The 24,346-nt window shown below is 40.6% G+C and overlaps 1 protein-coding gene across 1 annotated transcript; it reads left to right on the forward strand.

Moving 5' to 3' along the window:
* The first annotated feature begins 9,001 nt into the window (after positions 1–9,001).
* Positions 9,002–21,304, forward strand: LOC117288459 (solute carrier family 49 member 4 homolog). The gene is given in 14 exon segments (XM_033769335.1): positions 9,002–9,252; positions 9,809–10,097; positions 10,263–10,382; positions 10,908–11,018; positions 12,613–12,703; positions 13,297–13,503; positions 13,927–14,033; positions 14,319–14,448; positions 14,949–15,060; positions 15,249–15,316; positions 15,680–15,798; positions 16,237–16,419; positions 17,639–17,682; positions 17,684–21,304. Coding segments are annotated over 13 exon segments (1,539 nt in total). The 5' UTR covers positions 9,002–9,252; positions 9,809–9,952; the 3' UTR covers positions 17,786–21,304.
* Positions 21,305–24,346: the final 3,042 nt, after the last annotated feature.

Raw genomic sequence — 24,346 nt, forward strand, 5'->3', positions numbered from 1 at the left:
GATTTTGGAAAACAACATAAAAACAACAATAACAACCACAACCACAAAACAACAACGACGACGACGACGACGACCCAAAAACCCTAACAAAACAAACACAAAAAAACTCAGACGCTAAAACCATGGACCTCCATGCTCAAACACAGCTCCACCGATCGTTTTTTGTGAGAACCTTCTATACTGTTATTATTAATCCCTTTTTTCCCGAGGGGTCCAAGTTCAGCAAAGAAAAATGTTGTGTCGTGGGGTGTAAAAGACCCCATACGAGACTCTCCGTAACCCCAAACACCACCAAAAATACCCAAGTTGGAATATGTTCAGAAGGGTATAGGCCTACCCATGTGAAATCTGAACATAAAAGATTAATTATTATCCACACAGGAGCGCTTTATTGTGAAGGTGCAGATATGGGACGTGGACATGGGACCATTAGAAGAGAAGGTGGGCGAACTTTACCGAATTGTCAACCACGAAGCTTCAACAAACAAAATGTCGGCATCGGTGAATATTTACACAATGGTAGATGCAACCGGCAAAACGTAAGTTTCAATGTTTGTTTCCTCTTTATTTATGTTCAGGCACTGTGGTGAAAACACCGGGTTAAACTTGAAGCTATTAGTTTTGATTTATCGCATCTAGTTTACTTCTTATTTCACTTGAAGACGACTTGTTCCAAACGTGTCGTACATCGGGAGTGGGATGTTTTCGTGAGAACCAGCATTGTTTTGAATCTTCACTCCTTGACTCTTTTGCACACACATAGGCGCCACGTTTTGACGGTGTCTTGCCAATGGACACAAGTGCAGTATAACGACCCGATGCAGTCATAAAGTCTGTAAGCAAAAAAAAAAATAAAAAAAAAATGGCCAAGCACGGGAAAACAATTACTTAGCAGAAACGGGTTCCAGCCAGCATCATGAAATGTTGTAATTGCAACCGATGTCGCAGCTTTATGGATTAAGGCACATAAACAGTTCTGAAAAAATGAAAATAAAACCGACAGTTTGATGAACGAATGGCATCTTTTAAAATTACTCTTTCTTATTTTCTTGATCTTAACTTGAAATAAACATCACGCCGGGCTTTTGTCAATATTTACGTTTTCTTCGCACTAGGCCTATAAATACAAAAATACGTTTACTTTGTTTATTTGCAATATTCGATTGATTAGGTTAATGTTTTCGTCAAGAGTCTACTGCTTGGACGATTATTTCGGCAGAGATTGTTTCACGTACTGCCGTGCTAGGAACGATCTCTTTGGTCACTACGTCTGCAACGCCACGACAGGAGCAAAGATCTGTTTGAGCGGATGGATTGGTAGCGACTGCAACAAAGACTACGACGAATGTTCTTCCAACCCATGTCAACATGGTGCTGAATGTGTGAACGGCAGTGGTGTTTACTACTGTACATGCTTAGAGGGTTTTACTGGTACGTTCAAATACACTTTGCTCTTCGCTGCCAATGGTGGTTAAGTGAGAATGAATGGGTCTTCGATAGAAGACAAATTCTAAACGAGTCGTCGTTTTAAAAACTTTTTTTTTACGTCTAAAGACTACCTCGCAACTCCCTTATTCAAATACTCTTGCTTCGTTGTCAAATTACCGTTTGATTTTCTGTGTAGCAATGAAAAACAAAAGACGAAGTCAGAAGTGGTTGCCTATACAAAAAAAGAACCGCTGGTGCGACTTATCTTCAAGATAGCAATTAGTCAAGGCGCACACGGCGGCGGCACCTATTCAACGCTCGCTGGTCTACGTCTTTTTTCGTGCGTGGCATCTGGGGTGCCGCGTACGCCTTGACTTAAGGCCAATATAGGTTGTTGTATGTGTTGAAGTTTTCTTTTTTTATAATTACCACAGGTGTGAACTGCGAAATCGATGTTGACGACTGTTTGACGAAGCCCTGCAAAAATGGCGCCGTTTGCCATGACCTTTTGAATGGCTTCAACTGCACGTGCGCGACTGGTTATCACGGAGTGAACTGTGAGGTGGATACCAACGAATGCCTCCAGTTTCCTTGTCTGAATAATGGGACTTGCACAAATCTAATCGGTAACTTCAACTGCTCGTGTGTTGAGGGGTTCGAGGGATCGACATGCGCGATGGAGAGCGACGAGTGTGCGAGTTCGCCATGCTGGAATAACGGGACATGCTGGGACGGTTTGAATTCATTCAACTGCTCATGTGATGATGGATTTACTGGATGGGCATGTGAGATAGAGGTTGACGAGTGTGTAAGTGACCCGTGTTTGAATAATGCCACGTGTGTCGATCAAGTCGACAGTTACCGCTGCGACTGTTCAGGCGGATTTACCGGTGTAGATTGCGAACAGACCCACATGGATAGCTGTGAGGATCCATTGTGTATGAACGGATCCACATGTTTGGGTGAGGTGGGTAACTTCACTTGCCAATGCCTCCCAGGTTATCATGGTGCGTTATGCGATGAAGTAAACCTGTGCTGGAGCTACCCGTGTTTGAACAACGCCACTTGCTATGAGAACACAGGCGCCCTCGGCGGTTACAGCTGCCAGTGTTTTGATGGTTACGAAGGCAAGACGTGCGGCGAGATGATCGACTATTGCCAAGAAACAACTTGTAACGATGGCGTTTGCATTCCGATCCTTAATGGATACAGGTAAATCACTAATCACCCACTGATGACTAAATATCATTGATATAACATTCACGTTCCTGCTCATCTACCAGGGGTGCGTTTGCCTGTCGTGGTTACGACCGCGAAAACGCACCCGTACCCTAATGTAACAAAGACAACATGATCGACATCACTGTTGTAGTCGAGAATCGATACCTCACCGCCAGACTAGAACCTAAGACCGAAGGGACTCTAATAAAGTAGACTTGATTCGAGTCCCGTTCTCGTGTGAAAGGCCCCCGTTAGCATGTCGCGCCAACAAACAAACAAACAAACCGTAAAGCAGTAGGCCCCTATATGCGCTCGCCGTCAAAATGTGGTCGTGCGGAACAGTTTAGGAATGCATCGCCAGTTTTCTGGCAATGACACGGGATTGGAACTTGAGTCAAGTCTACCCATACAGTCGTTTGGTAGAACGACACCATCTCTCGGGACCTTAGATTGACGGTACACGTTTTCGTTGGAAGCTTCCAGTTTTGTTCTCAAGTTTCGAACTCGCTGGGTTTAATATTCGTACTAAAACAAGTTCTTCTTTGTACCCGCCATTTTTAGATGCAACTGTGACGAAGGATACACGGGAGTAAAGTGTGAAGTCCTGATTTCTGACGCATGTTCGTCAGTCGAGTTTCCGTGTAACATGGGAGCTTGTGAGGAGACTACGACAGATGATAAAGGCTACACCTGCATATGCGACGATGGATACATCGGCGAAGACTGCCAACTCAGTAGGTTTATTCTCCTCTCAAGACGTATCAAGACGTCTCCTTTGACGCCATTATAGCTTGGACTGAAGGGGAAAGGCTCCGTTCTCCTTTCATGTGAATATGAGTGCTTTTAGACACAAGTCAGAATACAATTAGAGCCGTTGTCAGATGCAATTGTGTCCGCCATGCAATACTGTCCGCTCCGGACACTTTTGCATATACAGTTCGTGTCCGGGCTATGCAAAACCGTCCGGTGGAAATGTACATGACTGTAAATGTATATGCGCGCGTAAGCGAGCGTGCATGCACTGAACCTACGTATGTGCAGCATGAATATTCACGACGTATTTTATGATTGCAGCGAATACCCAAACGGCCGAACATTTCCCATGTCATTAATGTCATGCACTTAGCTTGATAAAACACAAATGGTGGACGTGATCCGTCGACCAAGGGCGTTTAATTTATTGCAAGGACGGCTTTGCACGGGGGCGGACACAACTGCATATGCAAGTGTGTCCGGGCGGACACAATTGCATTATGCAGCAGCGTCCGGGCGGACACGATTGCATATGCAAAACCGTCCGGCGGACATTATTCCATATGCAATAATGTCCTCCAGATAGTATTGCATAGAGGACATTGCATGCGACACCGGTGTCATTTGGGGGCTTTTGTCCATAGCGTGGCGGCACCCCGTGAATTACCTGAGTGAGTCCAGCTTCAAAACGGTACAGAATCTCCGGGCACACAATCTCTTGCCACACTAGCCTTGCTCAAGGCAGTCCAATTATTCACTCCGAAAAAAGACCGCCGCTGTATAAAAACCCACCCGTGTTCACTGTGCGTAACATCGCACGACACGATGCCCCCGTACACTATCCGCATGCGTCGGCCGTCAGCCGACAGCCTTGTAGGGGGTTTGTGTTGAAGCCACTGACCTCATTACTATAATAAGCAAAGAGTTCCCACGGTCAGCTCATTACCATAATGCCCGCGAAAGACGAGACATGTTTACATCACACACCACCATAGGGTCCAAAGGTCGTGATAAGGGAAGTGCGTGATTGGACGTCAAAATGAATAATTCATTTACTTCACATCCTGTGTTGTCTGATAGGTCAGACGAAAGATATACATATTCATGAGCTGCATACTAGCATATCCGAGAGCCCCCCCCCCCCATTTTTTTCCACTTGTGGAAATTTTTCAATACAACACATTAAACCCGGAAGTTACAGACCCGACAAGGCTGTCGGCCTGACGGCCTCCGCATGCGGTTAGTGGTACGAATGCGGATGACTTTTGTGCACAGTAGTCGTACGATGTGACAGTGTGTATACGGGTGGGTCTTGCGGTGTGATCGCGCGCACCACGCACAGGGTATACGGGTGGGTTTACAGCGGCGTCTTTTCGGAGCGAATAATGCGACTGCCTTGACCAAGGCTATTGCCACACCGGCTGGCATTGGAGTACAGTAGCTATAAGAGAGCCATACTCTGTGACATGTATTCCTTGCTCTAACCCATTTTGACATGAATGTCATTCATTTCAAACCTTTATACTTCTAAAATCATTAACATGTGTTATTTGATTTCAGCACTCTCGATCTATGGTCACACGATCGTCGTGGTTGGACGTGTTTACAATGTTTCGCAATTCGAGACGGGAATTACCGCGATCTTGGAAACGTCCATCTTGAAACTGAACACAAGCGAATCGATACGTCGTGATCCGTCAGTGATCGTTACCATGGCGACGCAGGAATATTTGATCGCAGTGCCTTCTGGGTAAACGTTATTTAATCAGTGAATTACGTAATATAAGGTATACAATGGTATCATTTCAGCTGTGTTCTCCAAAGAACAACGCCAATGGGGAGTAAAGGTCATTGGTATCCTAGACTGGACTAATCCACATACCGTTAGACAAGAGGGAAACCAATTCCAAGGGTTGTGTATTTTGTCAGGGGATGACAATAATATTTTCACTGACATAGCACTTCGTGCTCAAAATTGTACAGACATATACCTATATAATCATTACCTAACCAGATTTAACCTTCTCGTATAACAGTGCAGCCATGTGTTCTATAATTTACTTCCATCTTGCTGACATCCAGGTTCTGCTGAGGCTTCAAAAACCCTCTCCCAGCTAAACTTTAGCTCACTGTACAAGTTGTATTGTGGAACATTTCTGCAATATTGAGTAATTCTCTTATCTATTTATCACTGTGAATATATAGATAATTTAAAAGAACTGTCACCTCGATTGATTAACCGAACCATTTAAGACGGCAAAGTAAAAATGTATATTTATTATAAATAAAGACCCTGCTTGACCGTTGTGAAAATAAACTTTTATAGCCGTGAACTCTCCGGAATAACCTTCGTGGCGTCACTCGATGACGTATACATGACGTCACTCAGGATCGGCGAGCTTTTGAGGAACACTTCTAAGGCATCGATGGAGTCGGCAATAGGATACGAGATTTATGAAGGAGACACCGACAGGGTACCAGCGAAAGCTTCGTCGGTGAGTCCAAGCAGTCCAACCATTCTAATGTGTATTCCAACAAGTTGGTTTAATAATAACAATATTATTCATTATGCACAATGTCTGTTCTAATGGCACTCCTGCCTGACGCACAATTTTCAATATTTTTGTGGATCTTTGTCCAGAATGGTTTTATGAGACGAGGCGACAATTATGAACACATTTTCGTGTGTGGGGTGAGGTAGTGAATTGCTGCCAGCCATATTATGCAAAAAAAAAAGAAGACAAAAAAACAAAAAAAAACACCGGGAAAAACCTGTCATCTTTACCTATAATAACTGAATGTCTATACTTGGTTCTTTGCATTAGAAAAAACACGGGACCAACGGCTTTTATGTCCCATCCGAGGAACGACGTGAAAATATAAGTGTCTTGCTTACGGAGACAAGTGTCAAGACGCAGGACTCGTACCCAAACATTGCTGATCAAAACACCCGAGCTTGAGTCCAGTGCGCTGAAACAAGTGTTTCCTTGCCAATTTTCTTTCAATTTAAAGAGGAATCAATAACTGTTTGTCCGTTTTCCTGCCTTAGGATTGGTTGTCCAAATACTGGTACGTAGTTGTCATCTGCAGCGCCATCTTGTGTCTCTGTGTCGCGGGGGGTTTATGCTTCTTCAAGATGTCTAGGTAAGTTCGGAAGTGCCATGGGAATGAAGTTGCCAAACTGCGGCAAAAACACATTCCTGTTTGTGATTCATTTTTTTAATTATGTACTGATGATTAAAAACACAACTTTTGCTCACCAGTTAAAAGCTTTGCATGACGTGTGATGTAATAATAGACTATGCGAGTACTTGTTAATCTCTGTTTTGGGTACAAGTTGTTTCTGAGAAGAATTGCATGGGTTTGCGATTTAGTCTCGACGTTTCGAGCATGCAGCAGGCCCACACGTCTTCATGAGAAATTCTGGACCACTCCTGAGGACGAGGTGAAAACAAAGTTGAGCCGTCGAGACCCAACTGCAGCAAGTTCAGTTCTCCTCAGAACTAACTGTTCTTTAATAGAATAAATTAATCTCACGTTGTAAACTATTCTAGTGCTTTTCTTCCAACTCGTTTCTGGTTTATACGAACATGATTTACAACTTGTTTTGTTCTAGGGCCAGAAAGGAAAACAAGATAACCTACAACCTGAAGGATAACAACTTGAAATTGGAGTCGACGTCAGAACCAATCAGCAACCAAACTGACGGTCTATTCTGGAAACCCCAACCAATCACAGTGGAGAATCCAAGCTATAGCGGTTTTACATTTAAACCTGGTTACCAGACCAGATCTACTAACCAGGCTCACGGGTCTGATATCGATAGTTATGATAAGTTATTTAGTGAAGACTTCACGCCGATTTACTTAACACCGCATTTGAACAGAGGCCACCAGACTCCGGAAAAACTCATTTTACAGTCAGTAGAAGATTTTCATGAGAGTTGGTTTGATCCAGTTTGACCCACAGAACAGTTTAAACTGGGTCAATATTGAACCGCAATCTGACCCATATTGAGCACTGGCATTGGGTCAACCAGACTCGCACACACGTGTCTAATGACCCGCGGATAGTAAAAGGTACAGCGGCGATGACTCTCAGGCCAGGAAGTATATTGGCGGGCCCATTGAATATTCTACCGCCACCAAACCTGAGTGGCTGTTGTAAGCCCTTGGTTGATGTGCATGCACAATGTCTATGTGATCTTCACTTCTAGAGGGATGGTCATTAATAATTATTAGTAAAAGAATCAACCCATGGGGTAATTTCAGTATTAAAGGTTTCAATTGAACGTGGCCCTTTTGGCGGAGATTATAGGCCGAGTATATAATTTGTGTACTGCCAGCCTAAAAATAGAAAGAAAAAAGAAGGTAATGATTGGTTGTCAGTTTAAGCATAATTTCAGTAAATAAATAAACACAATCGTATACAGATTTTATAACGGTTTCGCTTTTGGCTAAAAACTGCATTGTTTTCCTGTTTTTTTGGTTTGCGGGTACGTAGGTATCCGCCTGCGTGACTTGTGCCGTGGGATGCACCGTAGTGGTACAAGTATTTGGTTTGTTGTTCTGAAGAACCCCCCCTACAGCGCTCTCGGATGTCGTGTAAATGTTACGAAAATTAATTGATTACGCGTGTAAACAAAAAAGTACAAACAAACTTTGAAATTGTCAGCATTGTTCTCAGATTAATTTTTAACTCCATTGCAAATAACCGTCCTCGGGAATCATCAAAATTGCAAAAGTGGGACGGCCGGGGGGGGGGGGGGCACAGATGTGCCTATCAAGGGGGGCATTGGTCATTTCATGTCATACTTATTTACGTCTACGTTGTTAAAGGCAGTGGACACTATTGGTGATTGTCAAAGACTAGCCTTCACAGTTGGTGTATCTCAACATATGCATAAAATAACAAACCTGTGAAAATTTGAGCTCAATCGGTCATCGAAGTTGCGAGATAATAATGAAAGAAAAATATCCCTTGTCACACGAAGTTGTGTGCGTTTAGATGGTTGATTTCGAGATCTCAAGTTCTAAATCTGAGGTCTCGAAATCAAATTCGTGGAAAATGACTTCTTTCTCGAAAACTATGGCACTTCAGAGGGAGCCGTTTCTCACAATGTTTTATACCATCAACCTCTCCACATTACTCATCACCAAGAAAGGTTTTATGCCAACAATTGTTTTGAGTAATTACCAATAGTGTAGGCCTAACCTTTGTTTAAAAAGATTGACCTTATCAGCGAGATACTCATTCTTAATTTTTTTGAAAAAAAACTTTCGCATAATAATTCAAGAAATGGCGGCCTGGGAATAGGTAGCCGGGGCCTTTCCGTCACGAGCCTCAAAGTGTGACAGTCAGATGTTCAGGCTAGGGACTAGGCTGCTAGTCTATTACCATGTATCTTTTAAAACTGTAGAGGGCGCTCTCACGACCGGACCGTAGACCTTTTCGCAAATACTGGGGCGCGCGCGTAAAGCTTGAAATTGATGCATTGTGGTCTAGCTGGTATCCAAATTTGATCCATATCTATCCCACAATGCACCTCATTCAACAGTCTGCGCTTGCGCATTGGTATTTGCGATAAGGTCTGTGCCTACACGCGACACGCGACATCCGCATCTAAAAGTTATGTAATCAATAAACATTAATCGTCTGATGAATCGTGTAGCCCGGACCATGCCCGGACTGACCCCTCCATGACCGACCCAAGTTCAAAGTCGCAGTGTTGGTTCGTAGTGTAGAGTGTGTATGGGTGTTGTTGATTGGGAAGCCATTGATTGTACGTGTTATGCGGTGATACTTTTCGTCAGTGACATCCCGTTGAGATTTATTTCACGTCAGGATTCGGTAATTTTCACTTTCACCATGGAGCAATAAACTAGTTTATTGCTCCACAGTCCATGCTTTCACTGAAAGTGAAAGTTTCACTGCAGACCAACAACAACACTGTGTAGATGATGTAAACCAGCGACATCACCAAGGTTGGTATGTTGACACTGCAATATTTACGTCTGTGTGCTAGTCTCGGACTCTATTCTAGCTAGGCGGTCTAGCTGTCATGTCTGTACATGACTGTGGATGGCTGTGTCACTTTTCGATCTGACTCTCTGGCATAAACATCATCATAATCAGATGATGATAAAGTCAAATATTTCGATTCGAACTTCCTTCCTATGGTTTTTCTTTTGTCTCCACTATTCACTCGCTTAAAAAACTTAAAAGGGTAATTGACAGACAGGGTATTCAACTCACTTTATAAGCACAAAAACACGTTTTACATATTTATCATGTATAGAGTGACAGTCACTCTATCTTGCAAGTGAATGGTGTTTTCAATCTCTACGTGATTTGGGGTCGTCCTCCCGCATCTTCTTATAAACTGATACTTCTTCTTCTTTTCCAGGTTTCTGCGGATCACAGTGATAGTTGCTTTAAAGGGTCTCCTGCCTGGTTTCATTGGGGATAAAAAGCAACGAAACCCCCAACTGATGATCAGGAAACCGTCTTCAAATAGCCATTAATCATTGCTGCCGATCACTCTCTCAAGATGAATAACCCAGAACCAGATGAGAATTATTCCATACAGTACACAGATGAAGATCAGCTCCTTGATTTGACGGGGTCCAATGGGTTCAATGTAGGGGTCATTGACTTCGTGGGTGAACCCTACATTCCTTCTATGAAACATGCCGGTAATTTTACAAACTTACTTCAAGAATTTAAAGCCCAACAGACAGATAGTTTTTAAGTATTGCAAGTACTCAAAAACTTACTACTAAAACAATAATCAGGAGCAGCTGACAAAATCAATCAGTTACTCTAAATAAGTTTTGTTTCTTTCTGTTTTTCAATCCAAGTTAAAGAAGGCACAGAATACAAGGTGTACAGCAGACGTTGGTATATCTTGGCAGTGTTTGCTTTGCTGAATGCTCTCCAATGTATAGCATGGAATTCTTGGGGACCCATAGCAGACACAAGTAAGTACATTCAGAGGATGTAGTGTAGACATGGTAGACGTAAACAAAGAGCACACTGCCTATAAGTTCATCGGCTCAGGTCTTTTAAGTCGTTGGTGCAGTTTATATGGATTCCATCAAGTTACACATTTTTGGGCTCGTGGTAAATGGAGGTTATTGATCAAAATGAAGTAATTGTTTGCAAAAAGAAACATTCAGTTTCTTATTAAAATATTTACTTTTTTTTGCAATAATATACACATTTTTCACTTAAGGACCTTTGATAACCTCGTGTATGAAATTGAAACTAACCATTTTATGACACTCCTTAAGCTGACAAGCTGTTTCTAGTATTAAGCAAAATTTAAAAACAACAATCAACAAATACAGCACATTGCCATTAAACTGTTGTGCAACTGATTGCTAAAGATTGGAAAATATTTAGTATTTTTAGCAACATTTTTTGGGGGTCTTAAATCTTTCAAAAACTATGCAAAAAGATCTGGAAAAGCAGATTTTCTAAAGCTTGCTTATTTTAACTTTCAGGCAAGTTGGTTTTAAATTGGACAACTGGAGACATTGCCCTTCTGACCAACTGGGGTCCGATAACCTACGTTACGACTGGACTGTTTTTCTCTTGGGTCCTGGACGTTAAAGGTAACAAGATTCATAACCAGCATTGCTATATCCTTTGAATGTCTTGTAAACTATTTTTTTATTATTGTTGTTTTAAATGTTATGTGTAAACCCTTCGACCTTTTATTCATTTTCCAGCCCATACCCTTCCTGAAAGTTGACCAACCATTTGAAACCATTTACTGCATAGGTATATGGTGGCATGACTGTACACAGAACTAACTGGTCAGACATTGGGAGGGTTGGATGTCTACTGTGTGACATTGGATGATATCAAATTCATTCATTCATTCAAACTTATATTTATTTCCATACTTCATGAAAACAGAGTACAAACAATGTTTTTTAAGGAATAACCATAAAACAAAGCTGTTTAATGAGGGTAAGACAAAATAAATAAATAGACTACGGAGGCATCATCTGGAGGCCGAGGCTTATGTAGGGATGCTTGGGGATGCCTGGGGACAGACAATAAACGGGGACAAGAACGAACGGACAGACAATTAGAACAAAGACAGACATGATGAAGCAGCAATAATGAGAAAACTAATTGCACAATAATAATATCACCAATAATAACAATAAAAACCGAACAGTAACAATGAGTTGTAATAATAATAAATCAAATAATAATAAAAAAGCGTTTGCTGACAACAAAGCAAAAGTAAAATGATAGTGAGAAGGCAAACTATGTCAACTACTGGGAGAGGAGAGCTCTTATATAAGCACATTTAAATCGACCCACAGATGATCAGATAGTAGGAGGGTTGACTGTGTACTAGTGTGTGGATTGTTGTTGAATGGTCAGACAATACGAGGATTGATCGTGTACTGTGTAAATATATTCATCTTATGATATCATATTACCGGCTGGCATACATCCTTAGGCTTCTAAATTACAGTGGACAATATTGAATGGTCAGACAGTAGGAGGGTTGACTGTGTACTAGTGTGTAGATTATTGTTGAATGGTTATGTGAGGATTGATCGTGTACTGTGTAAATGTATTCATCTTATGATATCATATTACCGGCTGGCATACATCCTTAGGCTTCTAAATTACAGTGGACAATATTGAATGGTCTGGCAGTTGGAGGGTTGACTGTGTACTAGTGTGTAGATTATTGTTGAATGGTTATGTGAGGATTGATCGTGTACTGTGTAAATGTATTCATCTTATGATATCATATTACCGGCTGGCATACATCCTTAGGCTTCTAAATTACAGTGGACAATATTGAATGGTCTGGCAGTTGGAGGGTTGACTGTGTACTAGTGTGTGGATTATTGTTGAATGTTTATGTGAGGATTGATCGTGTATTGTGTAAATGTATTCATCTTATGTTATATTACCGGCTGGCATATATCCTTAGGCTTCTAAACTACAGTGGACAATATTGAATGGTCAGGCAGTAGGAGGGTTGACTGTGTACAGTGTAGATGTAACCATACCATATTGCAGGCTGGCATAGTTTATCTATTATTCCAAACCACAGTGAGTGATATGTGAATGGTCAGACAGTAGAAGGGTTAATGCACTATAATTTTAAAGCTTTATGAATATTATAAGTTTGGTAGGCAAAGCTTCTTATTTTTAGTCTTTTGTCTTTGACAGGTTTAAAACCCTCCGTAGTTGCAGCATCATTTATCATGCTGATTGGGCTAGGGGTACGATGCCTGCCGGTAGGCATCGATTACATCAAATGGTAAGAAACCAATCTGGAGAGAAGAAGTACAACGCGTTGTGGCGGTAAAAAGGAACAAATTTCTCTGACGATCAAATTGTAAATTCACAAATACGATCTCATTAGCAGACATATTAGTGTTGGTGTTACCCATACATGGATGTGTTAGCACTGTACGTTCCTAAGCTCTGCATGTTACTCAGGTGGGATTATCAGATATGTGTTGTAATAAAACGCCTTTCTTAGAACTATGTATACAAAGCCTTATCACAGTAAAACATATTTGTGTATTGAGTTACTGCAGAGTGTTTTATAACTCTATTTTGATCAGAGTCTAAACATTGTTTATAATTAATGACCATAGAGTTATGGATTTAGTAGTGTCTCTAGCCAAAGACACTAGGACCCTTTTTGAAACCACGGCTTTGGCTACAGATGTGGCTCAGGCTAGCTTGGACCTGCGGTTGTTTTTACAATGGCGTATGCTTTGCGTTCGTGCTCAGCAGGACTTCAGACAAAATAATGGAGCCTGAAGCCTAATCCAAAGCTGATGCCATGGATTCCAGGGTCTAGGAGTTTAGGATTAATCCAGTCTTATTCCTTTCCCCTTTCAGGTCGGTGAATGTTGGACAGATTTTTATCAACCTTTCTGGGCCGTTGTTATCCGCTGCTCCAACAATACTTTCAGCTGTTTGGTTTCCTCCTCACCAGCGTACAACGGCCACCGCAATATCAACAGCATCAGTATCCATGGGCTTTGCTGTCTCATTCCTAGTTGGGCCTCTAATTGTGACTGATGTTGAGACTACCAATGGTACAAGGTGAGATAACTCGGGCTCAATAAACTGGGCTGGTACTCATTAAGCAGAAAACTTATTGCTTAGTAAGTTTCTGCTTGGCATGAATGAGCAGGGAAACCAGTCAAAGACTGTTTATTTGATGTGTTACTTTGGCTGGTAACCTTGTTCTAGCAAGCAGAATGAATTTGGGCTGCTGCTGTAAGGCAAACTGCTGCAATATATTATTATTATTTTCCATTCAGCATAAAAACACATGCAAAATGCAAACATAAACAAAACAAAAGCAAGGGACAAAAGCCGGGTATTGAAAAAGTTTTAACCCCCAAAAATTGCCCGAAGGCTTTCAGTTCAAATATCCCTTGCCATATTGTAAAAATCTATAACTATTTACAATACATATAATAACATTGCATGTCTTTTCTCACTTTGTCCCTATTACTTTAGCATCAATGCAACAGATGGGAGTTTCCTTTTGTATGACTCCAACGAACCATTGGACCCGGTTGTCAGGACACACCACTATCATCAGATAATGCTCCTGATGTATATAGGTAATTCATCTCTTAGTCAGAAACATCTATCTGACCATTATGCGTAAAGTGTTTTAGTTATTTTCCGTTCCAGAAAAGTTCCAAAGGGGAATAGAATGAGGAGGTATGACACACTAAAAGGGATACAAGTGTGGTGACTTCACCAATTACAAGAGGTATTTCTATTTCATTCGCTTCCTAATGATTGAAAAGAACACTTGTTTAACAAATATGACAAACAACACTCTATTCTAGTTGTACTAAAAAACACTTAGTTCTCGTTTTCTGTGTGTTTTTTTCTCGCAGAGTGCGGAGTTGGTGCTCTCTTAGCGTTGTGTACCGTTTTGTACTTTCCTTCCAAACCTCCAATGCCTCCTAGTGCGTCTGCCGCTACTAAAAGAGAAAATTTTAAGGATGGAGCCCTGCTCTTAGTCAAGTAAGTCGCTCTGAAAACTGCCTTTATATTAAACCAAAGCACCCCAAGTTCTCAAAATCCACTTGAAGGTTTTGCTGTGAGTTTGATTGATTTAGTCCAGTCTCCCGTAGCCACCCACTCTAAGCATGAGGTCAAGGCATACCACAAATAGTCCAAACTTTTGATGTTGAGTGCCCATGGACTGGAGGATTTTGATAGATAACCAATGTTATCACATTCCAAACATTTTTGTGTTGAGTGCACATGGACTGAGTATATTGATGGACCTTGGGCAGTGCCAGGCCAAAACATCCACAGAGTCGGGCGTTTCAATACAAATCCACAGACAGAAAAGTGTTAAAAAGCTAGGCATTCAAGTCAGAAATCCAAAAGTCTCAGACATGCAATTCTGTTTCACAAGAACTAGTAGCACAAGGCCGTCACTGCAAATGACACAAAAACAAGAAGTCAACTAAGATATCTGTCTAAAAAGTGGGTGAAATCTTTGTGTTTTTCATCAGGAATGTCCAGTTTTGGATTCTTGGATTGGCTTACAGCATTGGAACGGGTGTTTATGGTGCCTGGGTGACACAGCTTGATACGATCTTTGAGAATGCAGACGGAGTCGGTCAGGTAAGTTTCCAACAATCCCATCGACTTGCTTCCATTTAGATATGCTGTCAACTTTCACACCAATTATTTTACAAACTTATAAATAAAGATTGTTTTATAGCAGTGGATTTTTTGCAGGTGTTAATTTTATGATTGCAAATGTTTCAAGTCCTGTTTGCGTGAAAGTTTATTATTTTTGTCGACTGCAGGATACTTGTGGCTGGATTGGATTCTACACAAACGTAGCCGCAATGCTTGCTTGTCTGATGTTTGCAAGGTAATTAGTCTTTTTAGAAACTCAAACAACTTGTTACACCACCTGTTCTTTTTAGAACCACCACATCTCGTAAGAGAGACTTATGTACATGGTGTTACACCAAACTTAATACTAAATTATATCCTAACTAGGCCAACTTTTAAATCATATATGATTAAGTCATACAAATTGATGCTTTAAATTCAATTTTGTTTTAAATTTAATTTAATTTATTGTCCATTAAAACGATAAAAATGGAAAATTTACATGTCTAAACACTCATGAGAGCTCAAAAATTCTTCTTTGTACGTACTTGTCACAAAGGGCATTAATACATTTATTGATATTTTGTTTTTGTTGTTTTTGTTTTCCTTGTTTATCTAGACTTGTAGATTGTTTCCAAGGTTACATGAAAAAGATTCTCCTTATACTGACGGTTCTTGCCACAGCGTCTTGTCTATGGTGCTTTTTATTATGTCTTAAGATCGTTCCATTCCGTATCGGTGAGTTCCCCCCATTTCAATCTGACCCTGGTTGATCAGGATTTCTTTCCCGTTTCAAGGTTTTCTGTCTTAGATCAACTTTCACCTTCGAACTATCTTGAAGAGAATGAACGTACCATCAGGGGATGGCCTGTTGCGTCCAAACCTATAGTTTCCTCTATTTTTTTTTGAAGAGATTGCTAACTACATCAATGTTGAGTGGGTTTCATCTCAGGGCAGTGATGTTTCTGTGATTACATTATGCTTGGTGCGCTTCATATTTGGCAGCACAGGCTGTATACTCCCCAGGGAGCCGTGATGGTTTAAGGAATGAAATAAATGGCCAAATAACCAGGGGTAATAATGTTCATGCGTCAAATGTGACAGATAACCAGTGAAAAATAAACTTCCATTATTGTTTAGAACCAATGACTTACTCATCAATTGTTCTTTGTTCAGAGTTCCTGTATATTTCCTGTATATCATTCGGGTTCTTCCTTCCGGGTTGTACCCCGATCTATTATGAGATCACAGTTGAGGGCGTTTACCCCGTCGCTGAGGGGGTAACAACAATGGCGTTGACTTTGTTGAATCGAGTCACCGCGCTAATCTTCCTTTTGATTCTGCTGATCCCTGACCTAGGTGAGTGTTTCCCAGACATGGATCATTTCTTGTTATCTCATGTGACCAAAATGCTATTTATACTTTCTCATGCCTAACTTGACTAGAGAGGTTGGGACCATGGGTTTTTGCAATGTGAGAAATTCGTTTGTGCCATCCAGGCCGGTCTTGGTCAGAATGAACAGCCTGATCATATCGTAGGCTGGTGCCACCGTGCCCAATGTCATAGGGCTACACTCATGCATTTCTGTTTAAGTATTGCCCATAACCCATTATGTCAATTTTCAACATTCTTTTTTGATGAAAATGTTTGAAAAAATAAAAAGGAATCGCAAATTGCGTCTTGTTTTAAAAATGAGGAAATAGAATTAGCTGTTGCAAACTGCTTACCATCCAAAAGGATCTATGGAATAATTGCAAGAAAATGATGTTTCAAGCCTAGCAGAGTCTTTTTATTCTTCGAACCTAATCTACTGTCACCAGGGGCTGTTGCCACCTACTCCTGGGTTGAAACAGGGTTACCCCGCTCACAGTTTGACAGGATGTAGGCATTATATCATCCACAATGAGTCAGGCTGTGTGGCCAGAATTGCAATACCTTCCAAACTTTATGAGTAAACTTAATTTAATCATCATCATCATCATAGCCGTCCTCCCGAGGTAGTTCCCGGAGATGGCTTAATTTAATAAGAGTTGTTAAATTTGCATAGGGGATAAAGAATATTAATTGTCGAGTGAGGGTCGTGGGTTCGAATCCCACTCGAGTAACATGCCTATGATTTTTGTTCACAGGACTCGGGAAAGTACTGAGTATACAGTGCTAATACACATCGGTGTATGGGTACAGGACTAGGGAAAGTACTGAGTATACAGTGCTTACACACATCGGTGTATGGGGAAAGTACTGAGTATACAGTGCTTATACACATCGGTGTATGGGTACAGGACTCGGGAAAGTACTGAGTATACAGTGCTAATACACATCGGTGTATGGGTACAGGACTAGGGAAAGTACTGAGTATACAGTGCTAATACACATCGGTGTAAGGGGAAAGTACTGAGTATACAGTGCTACCACACATCGGTGTAAGGGGAAAGTACTGAGTATACAGTGCTTATACACATCGGTGTATGGGTACAGGACTCGGGAAAGTACTGAGTATACAGTGCTTATACACATCGGTGTATGGGTAAAAAACCCAAATTAATCAATTTAATTTGTTTGTTTTTTCACCAGCAGGTATTGATTGGATGAGCTGGGCAGTGCTATTAGCGACTGGTGCGGGCCATACCATTATTAGTCATTTATCGCGAGAGCTATAATCGTATGAATCAAGATATACTGGAACAATCCCACACTGTCGTCGTCACCGATAAACCCATTTGAGTTGGCGTTATAAACCACGTCCATTGTTGATTTCCGTGTGAGGCAACGTTATTGGCTCAGTTTCACAACTCTGCTTATTGTAAGCAAACAATTGGTGCTTTGAAGTATGTTTTAACAGGTTATATTGTAAGCAAACAATTGGTGCTTTGAAGTATGTTTTAACAGGTTATATTGTAAGCAAACAATTGGTGCTTTGAAGTATGTTTTAACAGGTTAGCAATGAATTATTGCTAGGGACGGTTAATGGTGCTATTCAATCCCAACATCAACCACAGAATCCAATTGTTAATAAATTGTCCTATTGTTAGCTTCTACATCCTAAAGACCATTAGTGTTTGTATTCTCTTTCAACTGATAGTTTTTTCAATACAAGACCTTTTAAATTACTTGTTTCGAAATTTATTGAAATGTTCTGTTTTCAAAAACATTATAATTAGAAATGTAAAAAGGGTATTTAATAAAGATTTTTCTCGACCAATTTCAGCATAATTCTTTAAATTCATGAACCTGCATTTTAATTTATTTTTGTGCACACATTACGCTGGCTTTTATAAAATTGAATGAGTCTTGCTGCCTAATGAAATTGGATGATCTTATTTTGACGGTGAAACTCAATTACTCCTTTTGATTGTTTAATGTTGATTCAACGGAGCGCTCATTTGTTATCGAAAGTGAATGAGCTGAGTGTTAAAATGAAGGTTTTTTTGTTGAAGTTGGTAAGGAAAACCTGTTTGCAATTATACCAGTATTAACAAATCTTTTATTTAAATCACATTCGTAAATTCTGAGAGGTGGATTATATAAAAAGAAAGTAATGTTTGAGGTTTTTCATAATTTGGTTGACTTCCACAATGGGATCATTATTTTAGAGGTGTCAACTTTTCTTTTCTCATTATATTATGTGTACTGTCTCTTTGTTTTATATTACTGTTTTGAAAATTAGCATCAATTATTTACATGATGCGTTTACATTCCATATTAAGAAATTAGGTTAAAACAGCTGGGTATGATTTGTTTTTTTAAATGTTATAACTTTAAAACATTTTAACATCTACATGGTTGTTAAAGGGATAAGTAAGTTGCTGGAAAGTGTTTCAGTTGTTCTACCAAAGTTGCCTTATAGAAACTGCCTGCTTTGACGGGACCTTATGTATTGATAATTATTGGTTTATTTTGATAAATGCTCTGTTGAAATGTGTGTGATTCATCCACTGCCAAAACTCAGGATTTAAATTTATTCTCTCCAGTATGTTTGTGACAACATCAACACAGTGTTTACCAATACTTCAATGTGTTATAAATTTACACAGTGTAGATGGTGTCACCTCTAGAACTTTACAGTGCAGGCTCCCACCAGCATTGATATCGATGTTACCAAAGCGAGGCTGGAAGATCAAAATAGTCTGGTTCCTAATTGCGAAGTGATTATTAGCATTCATTGTTGTTATTCAATACGAGGAACATGATCAAGATGGAAGCATGCATGATAAAGTTCTATTACAAGCTGAAAAGTAGCTCGAGAGGTTATGCAATGTAGTTACAATATTTTCAAATTCAATAAGTGAATAAATTATACTTTTGATACTCATAGTCATGATTATCACTTTAATTTGTACGACACTTCCTTCGTCAATGTTTCTGGAAATTGGAAGAATATTAAATTTATGACAACTGCCAATTAACGATACTTTTAGGCTGTGGTTTGTGTTTTTTCACAGTATTGTTTTAGCTTTTAGTATTATTAACGTACATTTATAGCACTGGTATCTGCAAATATTGACGCTATGGTGCATGAACACACAGTGAGTATATTGACTGTGGTGTTGCTACCACACCATATCAAGCTTAATCAATCACAATCACTATCAATCACAATCACTATCAATCACAATCACTATAGATCACAATCACTATAGATCACAATCACTATCTATTTGCCTTATATGTACCCATTTACATGTACTGCTTGGTGAAGAGAAGCAGCTATAGTTAAAAAGTGTCTTGCTTTGACGGAAAAACAAATAAGGGTCACAACTCGCATTGGTTGCACATGGAGGGTACCATTTACTCCTAGGTGAAGAGAAGCAATTAGTGTGTAGCATGGGTTAAATATCCTAACATGGGACATGGGTACGTTTTACTCCTAGGTGAAGAGAAGCAATTATAGTTAAGTGTCTTGCTCAAGAGCACGAGTGTCATGCCTCGCATTGGTTGCATGCACATGGGTTAAATCTCCTAACATGGGTTTCCATTTACTCCTAGTTGAAGAGGAGCAATTAAAGTGTCATGCATGGGTTAAATATCCTAACTTGGGTACCCATTTACTCCTAGGTAAAGAGAAGCAATTAGTATGTAGCATGGGTCAAATATCCTAACATGGTACCCTTTTACTACTGGGTGAAGAGAAGCAATTATGGAGTCTTGCATGGGTTAAATATCCTAAAATAGTACCTTTTTACTCCTAGGTGAAGAGAAGCAAATATGGAGTCTTGCATGGGTTAAATATCCTAACTTTGATACCCATTTACTTGTGAAGAGAAGCAATTACTCCTAGGTGAAGAGAAGCAATTAGTGTGTAGCATGGGTTAAAAATCCTAACATGGTACCCTTTTACTCTTGGGTGTAAGGAAGCAAGTGTCTTGCTTGTAAAGTGTCTTGCTCAAGGACAAAGGTAGCACAACATGTATTGGATGCATGCACATCAGGGTTAAATGTGTCACAGGTATTTTACTAACAAGTGGTGAGAAACAGGGTTTTGGTCACAAGTTATAACTTATCTGCACATCAAATATTCAACAAATAAGTGCCCACATCAGGAGTTTTTTTTTTACAGCAGTTACTCCTGGATGAAGAGAAGCACTTATCAAGTGTCTTACAAATGGCTCTTAGACACAAGTCACAATTCATGCTGGTTGCTCTACAAGAACCCATCTACTCCTAGGTAAGGGAAGCAATTAAGTGTTTTGCTTAACAGAGAAACAAGAGTGATGACATGTTCTGAGAGCATACAGCTCCAAACCTTTCATTGTCGAAAAACAGGTCAAGATTCAATCTGTACACTCGGCTGATTCTGAAGTTCATAGCAGAAGTTCATCTATTAACTCGTGTCTGAAACAAAGGATACAAAATGCCCCTACCAACAGGCTAGCTCGGGGGTTTAAACCGAGATCTACAGGTGAAGGAAAGACAACTCCAGACAACTCCATGGGTGTAAACCGAGGTCTACAGGTGAAGGAAAGACAACTCCAGACAACTCCATGGGTTTAAACCGAGGTCTACAGGTGAAGGAAAGACAACTCCAGACAACTCCATGGGTTTAAACCAAGGTCTACAGGTGAAGGAAAGACAACTCCAGACAACTCCATGGGTTTAAACCGAGGTCTACAGGTGAAGGAAAGACAACTCCAGACAACTCCATGGGTTTAAACCGAGGTCTACAGGTGAAGGAAAGACAACTCCAGACAACTCCATGGGTGTAAACCGAGGTCTACAGGTGAAGGAAAGACAACTCCAGACAACTCCATGGGTTTAAACTGAGGTCTACAGGTGAAGGAAAGACAACTCCAGACAACTCCATGGGTGTGAACCGAGGTCTACAGGTGAAGGAAAGACAACTCCAGACAACTCCATGGGTGTAAACCGAGGTCTACAGGTGAAGGAAAGACAACTCCAGACAACTCCATGGGTGTAAACCGAGGTCTACAGGTGAAGGAAAGACAACTCCAGACAACTCCATGGGTTTAAACCGAGGTCTACAGGTGAAGGAAAGACAACTCCAGACAACTCCATGGGTTTAAACCGAGGTCTACAGGTGAAGGAAAGACAACTCCAGACAACTCCATGGGTTTAAACCGAGGTCTACAGGTGAAGGAAAGACAACTCCAGACAACTCCATGGGTTTAAACCGAGGTCCACAGGTGAAGGAAAGACAACTCCAGACAACTCCATGGGTTTAAACCGAGGTCTACAGGTGAAGGAAAGACAACTCCAGACAACTCCATGGGTTTAAACCGAGGTCTACAGGTGAAGGAAAGACAACTCCAGACAACTCCATGGGTTTAAACCAAGTCTACAGGTGAAGGAAAGACAACTCCAGACAACTCCATGGGTTTAAACCGAGGTCTACAGGTGAAGGAAAGACAACTCCAGACAACTCCATGGGTTTAAACCAAGGTCTACAGGTGAAGGAAAGACAACTCCAGACAACTCCATGGGTTTAAACCGAGGTCTACAGGTGAAGGAAAGACAACTCCAGACAACTCCATGGGTTTAAACCGAGGTCTACAGGTGAAGGAAAGACAACTCCAGACAACTCCATGGGTTTAAACCGAGGTCTACAGGTGAAGGAAAGACAACTCCAGACAACTCCATGGGTTTAAACCGAGGTCTACAGGTGAAGGAAAGACAACTCCAGACAACTCCATGGGTTTAAACCGAGGTCTACAGGTGAAGGAAAGACAACTCCAGACAACTCCATGGGTTTAAACCGAGGTCTACAGGTGAAGGAAAGACAACTCCAGACAACTCCATGGGTTTAAACCAAGTCTACAGGTGAAGGAAAGACAACTCCAGACAACTCCATGGGTTTAAACCGAGGTCTACAGGTGAAGGAAAGACAACTCCAGACAACTCCATGGGTTTAAACCAAGGTCTACAGGTGAAGGAAAGACAACTCCAGACAACTCCATGGGTTTAAACCGAGGTCTACAGGTGAAGGAAAGACAACTCCAGACAACTCCATGGGTTTAAACCGAGGTCTACAGGTGAAGGAAAGACAACTCCAGACAACTCCATGGGTTTAAACCGAGGTCTACAGGTGAAGGAAAGACAACTCCAGACAACTCCATGGGTTTAAACCGAGGTCTACAGGTGAAGGAAAGACAACTCCAGACAACTCCATGGGTTTAAACCGAGGTCTACAGGTGAAGGAAAGACAACTCCAGACAACTCCATGGGTGTAAACCGAGGTCTACAGGTGAAGGAAAGACAACTCCAGACAACTCCATGGGTTTAAACCTAGGTCTACAGGTGAAGGAAAGACAACTCCAGACAACTCCATGGGTTTAAACCGAGGTCTACAGGTGAAGGAAAGACAACTCCAGACAGCTCCATGGGTTTAAACCAAGGTCTTCAGGTGAAGGAAAGACAACTCCAGACAACTCCATGGGTTTAAACCGAGGTCTACAGGTGAAGGAAAGACAACTCCAGACAACTCCATGGGTTTAAACCGAGGGCTACAGGTGAAGGAAAGACAACTCCAGACAACTCCATGGGTTTAAACCGAGGGCTACAGGTGAAGGAAAGACAACTCCAGACAACTCCATGGGTTTAAACCGAGGTCTACAGGTGAAGGAAAGACAACTCCAGACAACTCCATGGGTTTAAACCGAGGTCTACATGTGAAGGAAAGACAACTCCAGACAACTCCATGGGTTTAAACCGAGGTCTACAGGTGAAGGAAAGACAACTCCAGACAACTCCATGCATAAGATGTTTAAACCGAGGTCTACAGGTGAAGGAAAGACAACGCCAGACAGCTCCATGCACAAGATTGAATAGTCCCTAACAAACTACAGCCAACAAGTACACCCACTTAGCATTTGTCATAAGTTTAATAATTAGCTTATAGTTTCCCAATTGCAAGAAAGTGATGTTTAAAATATTTATCAATAGTGCTTATACATGTATGAAAAACAAAATTTATTTTAAATTAAATTCATAAATATTGTTTATGTACTGCAAAACCTTTGGGGTTGAAACTTAATATTTTGGGGTCTATCAACACAAACACAGTGTTACTTAGCATTGAAGTATTCATAATAAAACTGTGTTTGTGTTGTCACATAATTGACATAAATATACCCGGAAATAACAAATTTAACACAAGTTTTTATGTGTATGAATAACACACATTTCAACAAAGCATATATAAAAAATACCACTCTATAAAGCTTCTTTGAAGCCCAGATCATACTTCCTGCGAATGATTGTTCAAACCAAAGTTTCTTGCGTCACAATAGGAAAAAAAAGCCTCTACAATTATTGTGTCAACAAATTTCGCATCGCATTTGCAAGAAGTATGAACATGGCTTTACTCGAGGCAATTTCTACAAACATTTTTCCATAATCAGCAGAGGTTTTGAAATTTGTTTATCAGAGCATGGAAATCTTGTGGTATATTGTCTTGCATTTTGTTATTTACTGTTTTTACAGCAAGTAAAATAATGTTAAAGGAACCAGTTGCCTTGGATCGGACGAGTTGGTCGTTGAAAAGCGTTTGAAACCGTTTGTTATTAAATGCAAATGGTTAGATAGATAATTTAATTGTAGAATATAATGATCTACACAAATTTGCCTCGAAAATGCGTGTCTTTCCTTTTACTTTGCGAACTAACACGGTCGGCCATTTATGGGAGTCAAAAATTTGACTCCCATAAATGGCTGACCGTGTAGTCGACGAGATAAAAGAAAACCAAGCAATTTCGAGGCATCTTTGTGTACATGTAGATCATTGCATTCTACTTTTACAACATCTTTCTAACCATATACATTTTATAACAA

The sequence above is a fragment of the Asterias rubens genome, chromosome 3 (assembly GCF_902459465.1).
Source record: "Asterias rubens chromosome 3, eAstRub1.3, whole genome shotgun sequence".
Taxonomy (NCBI): Eukaryota; Metazoa; Echinodermata; class Asteroidea; order Forcipulatida; family Asteriidae; genus Asterias; species Asterias rubens.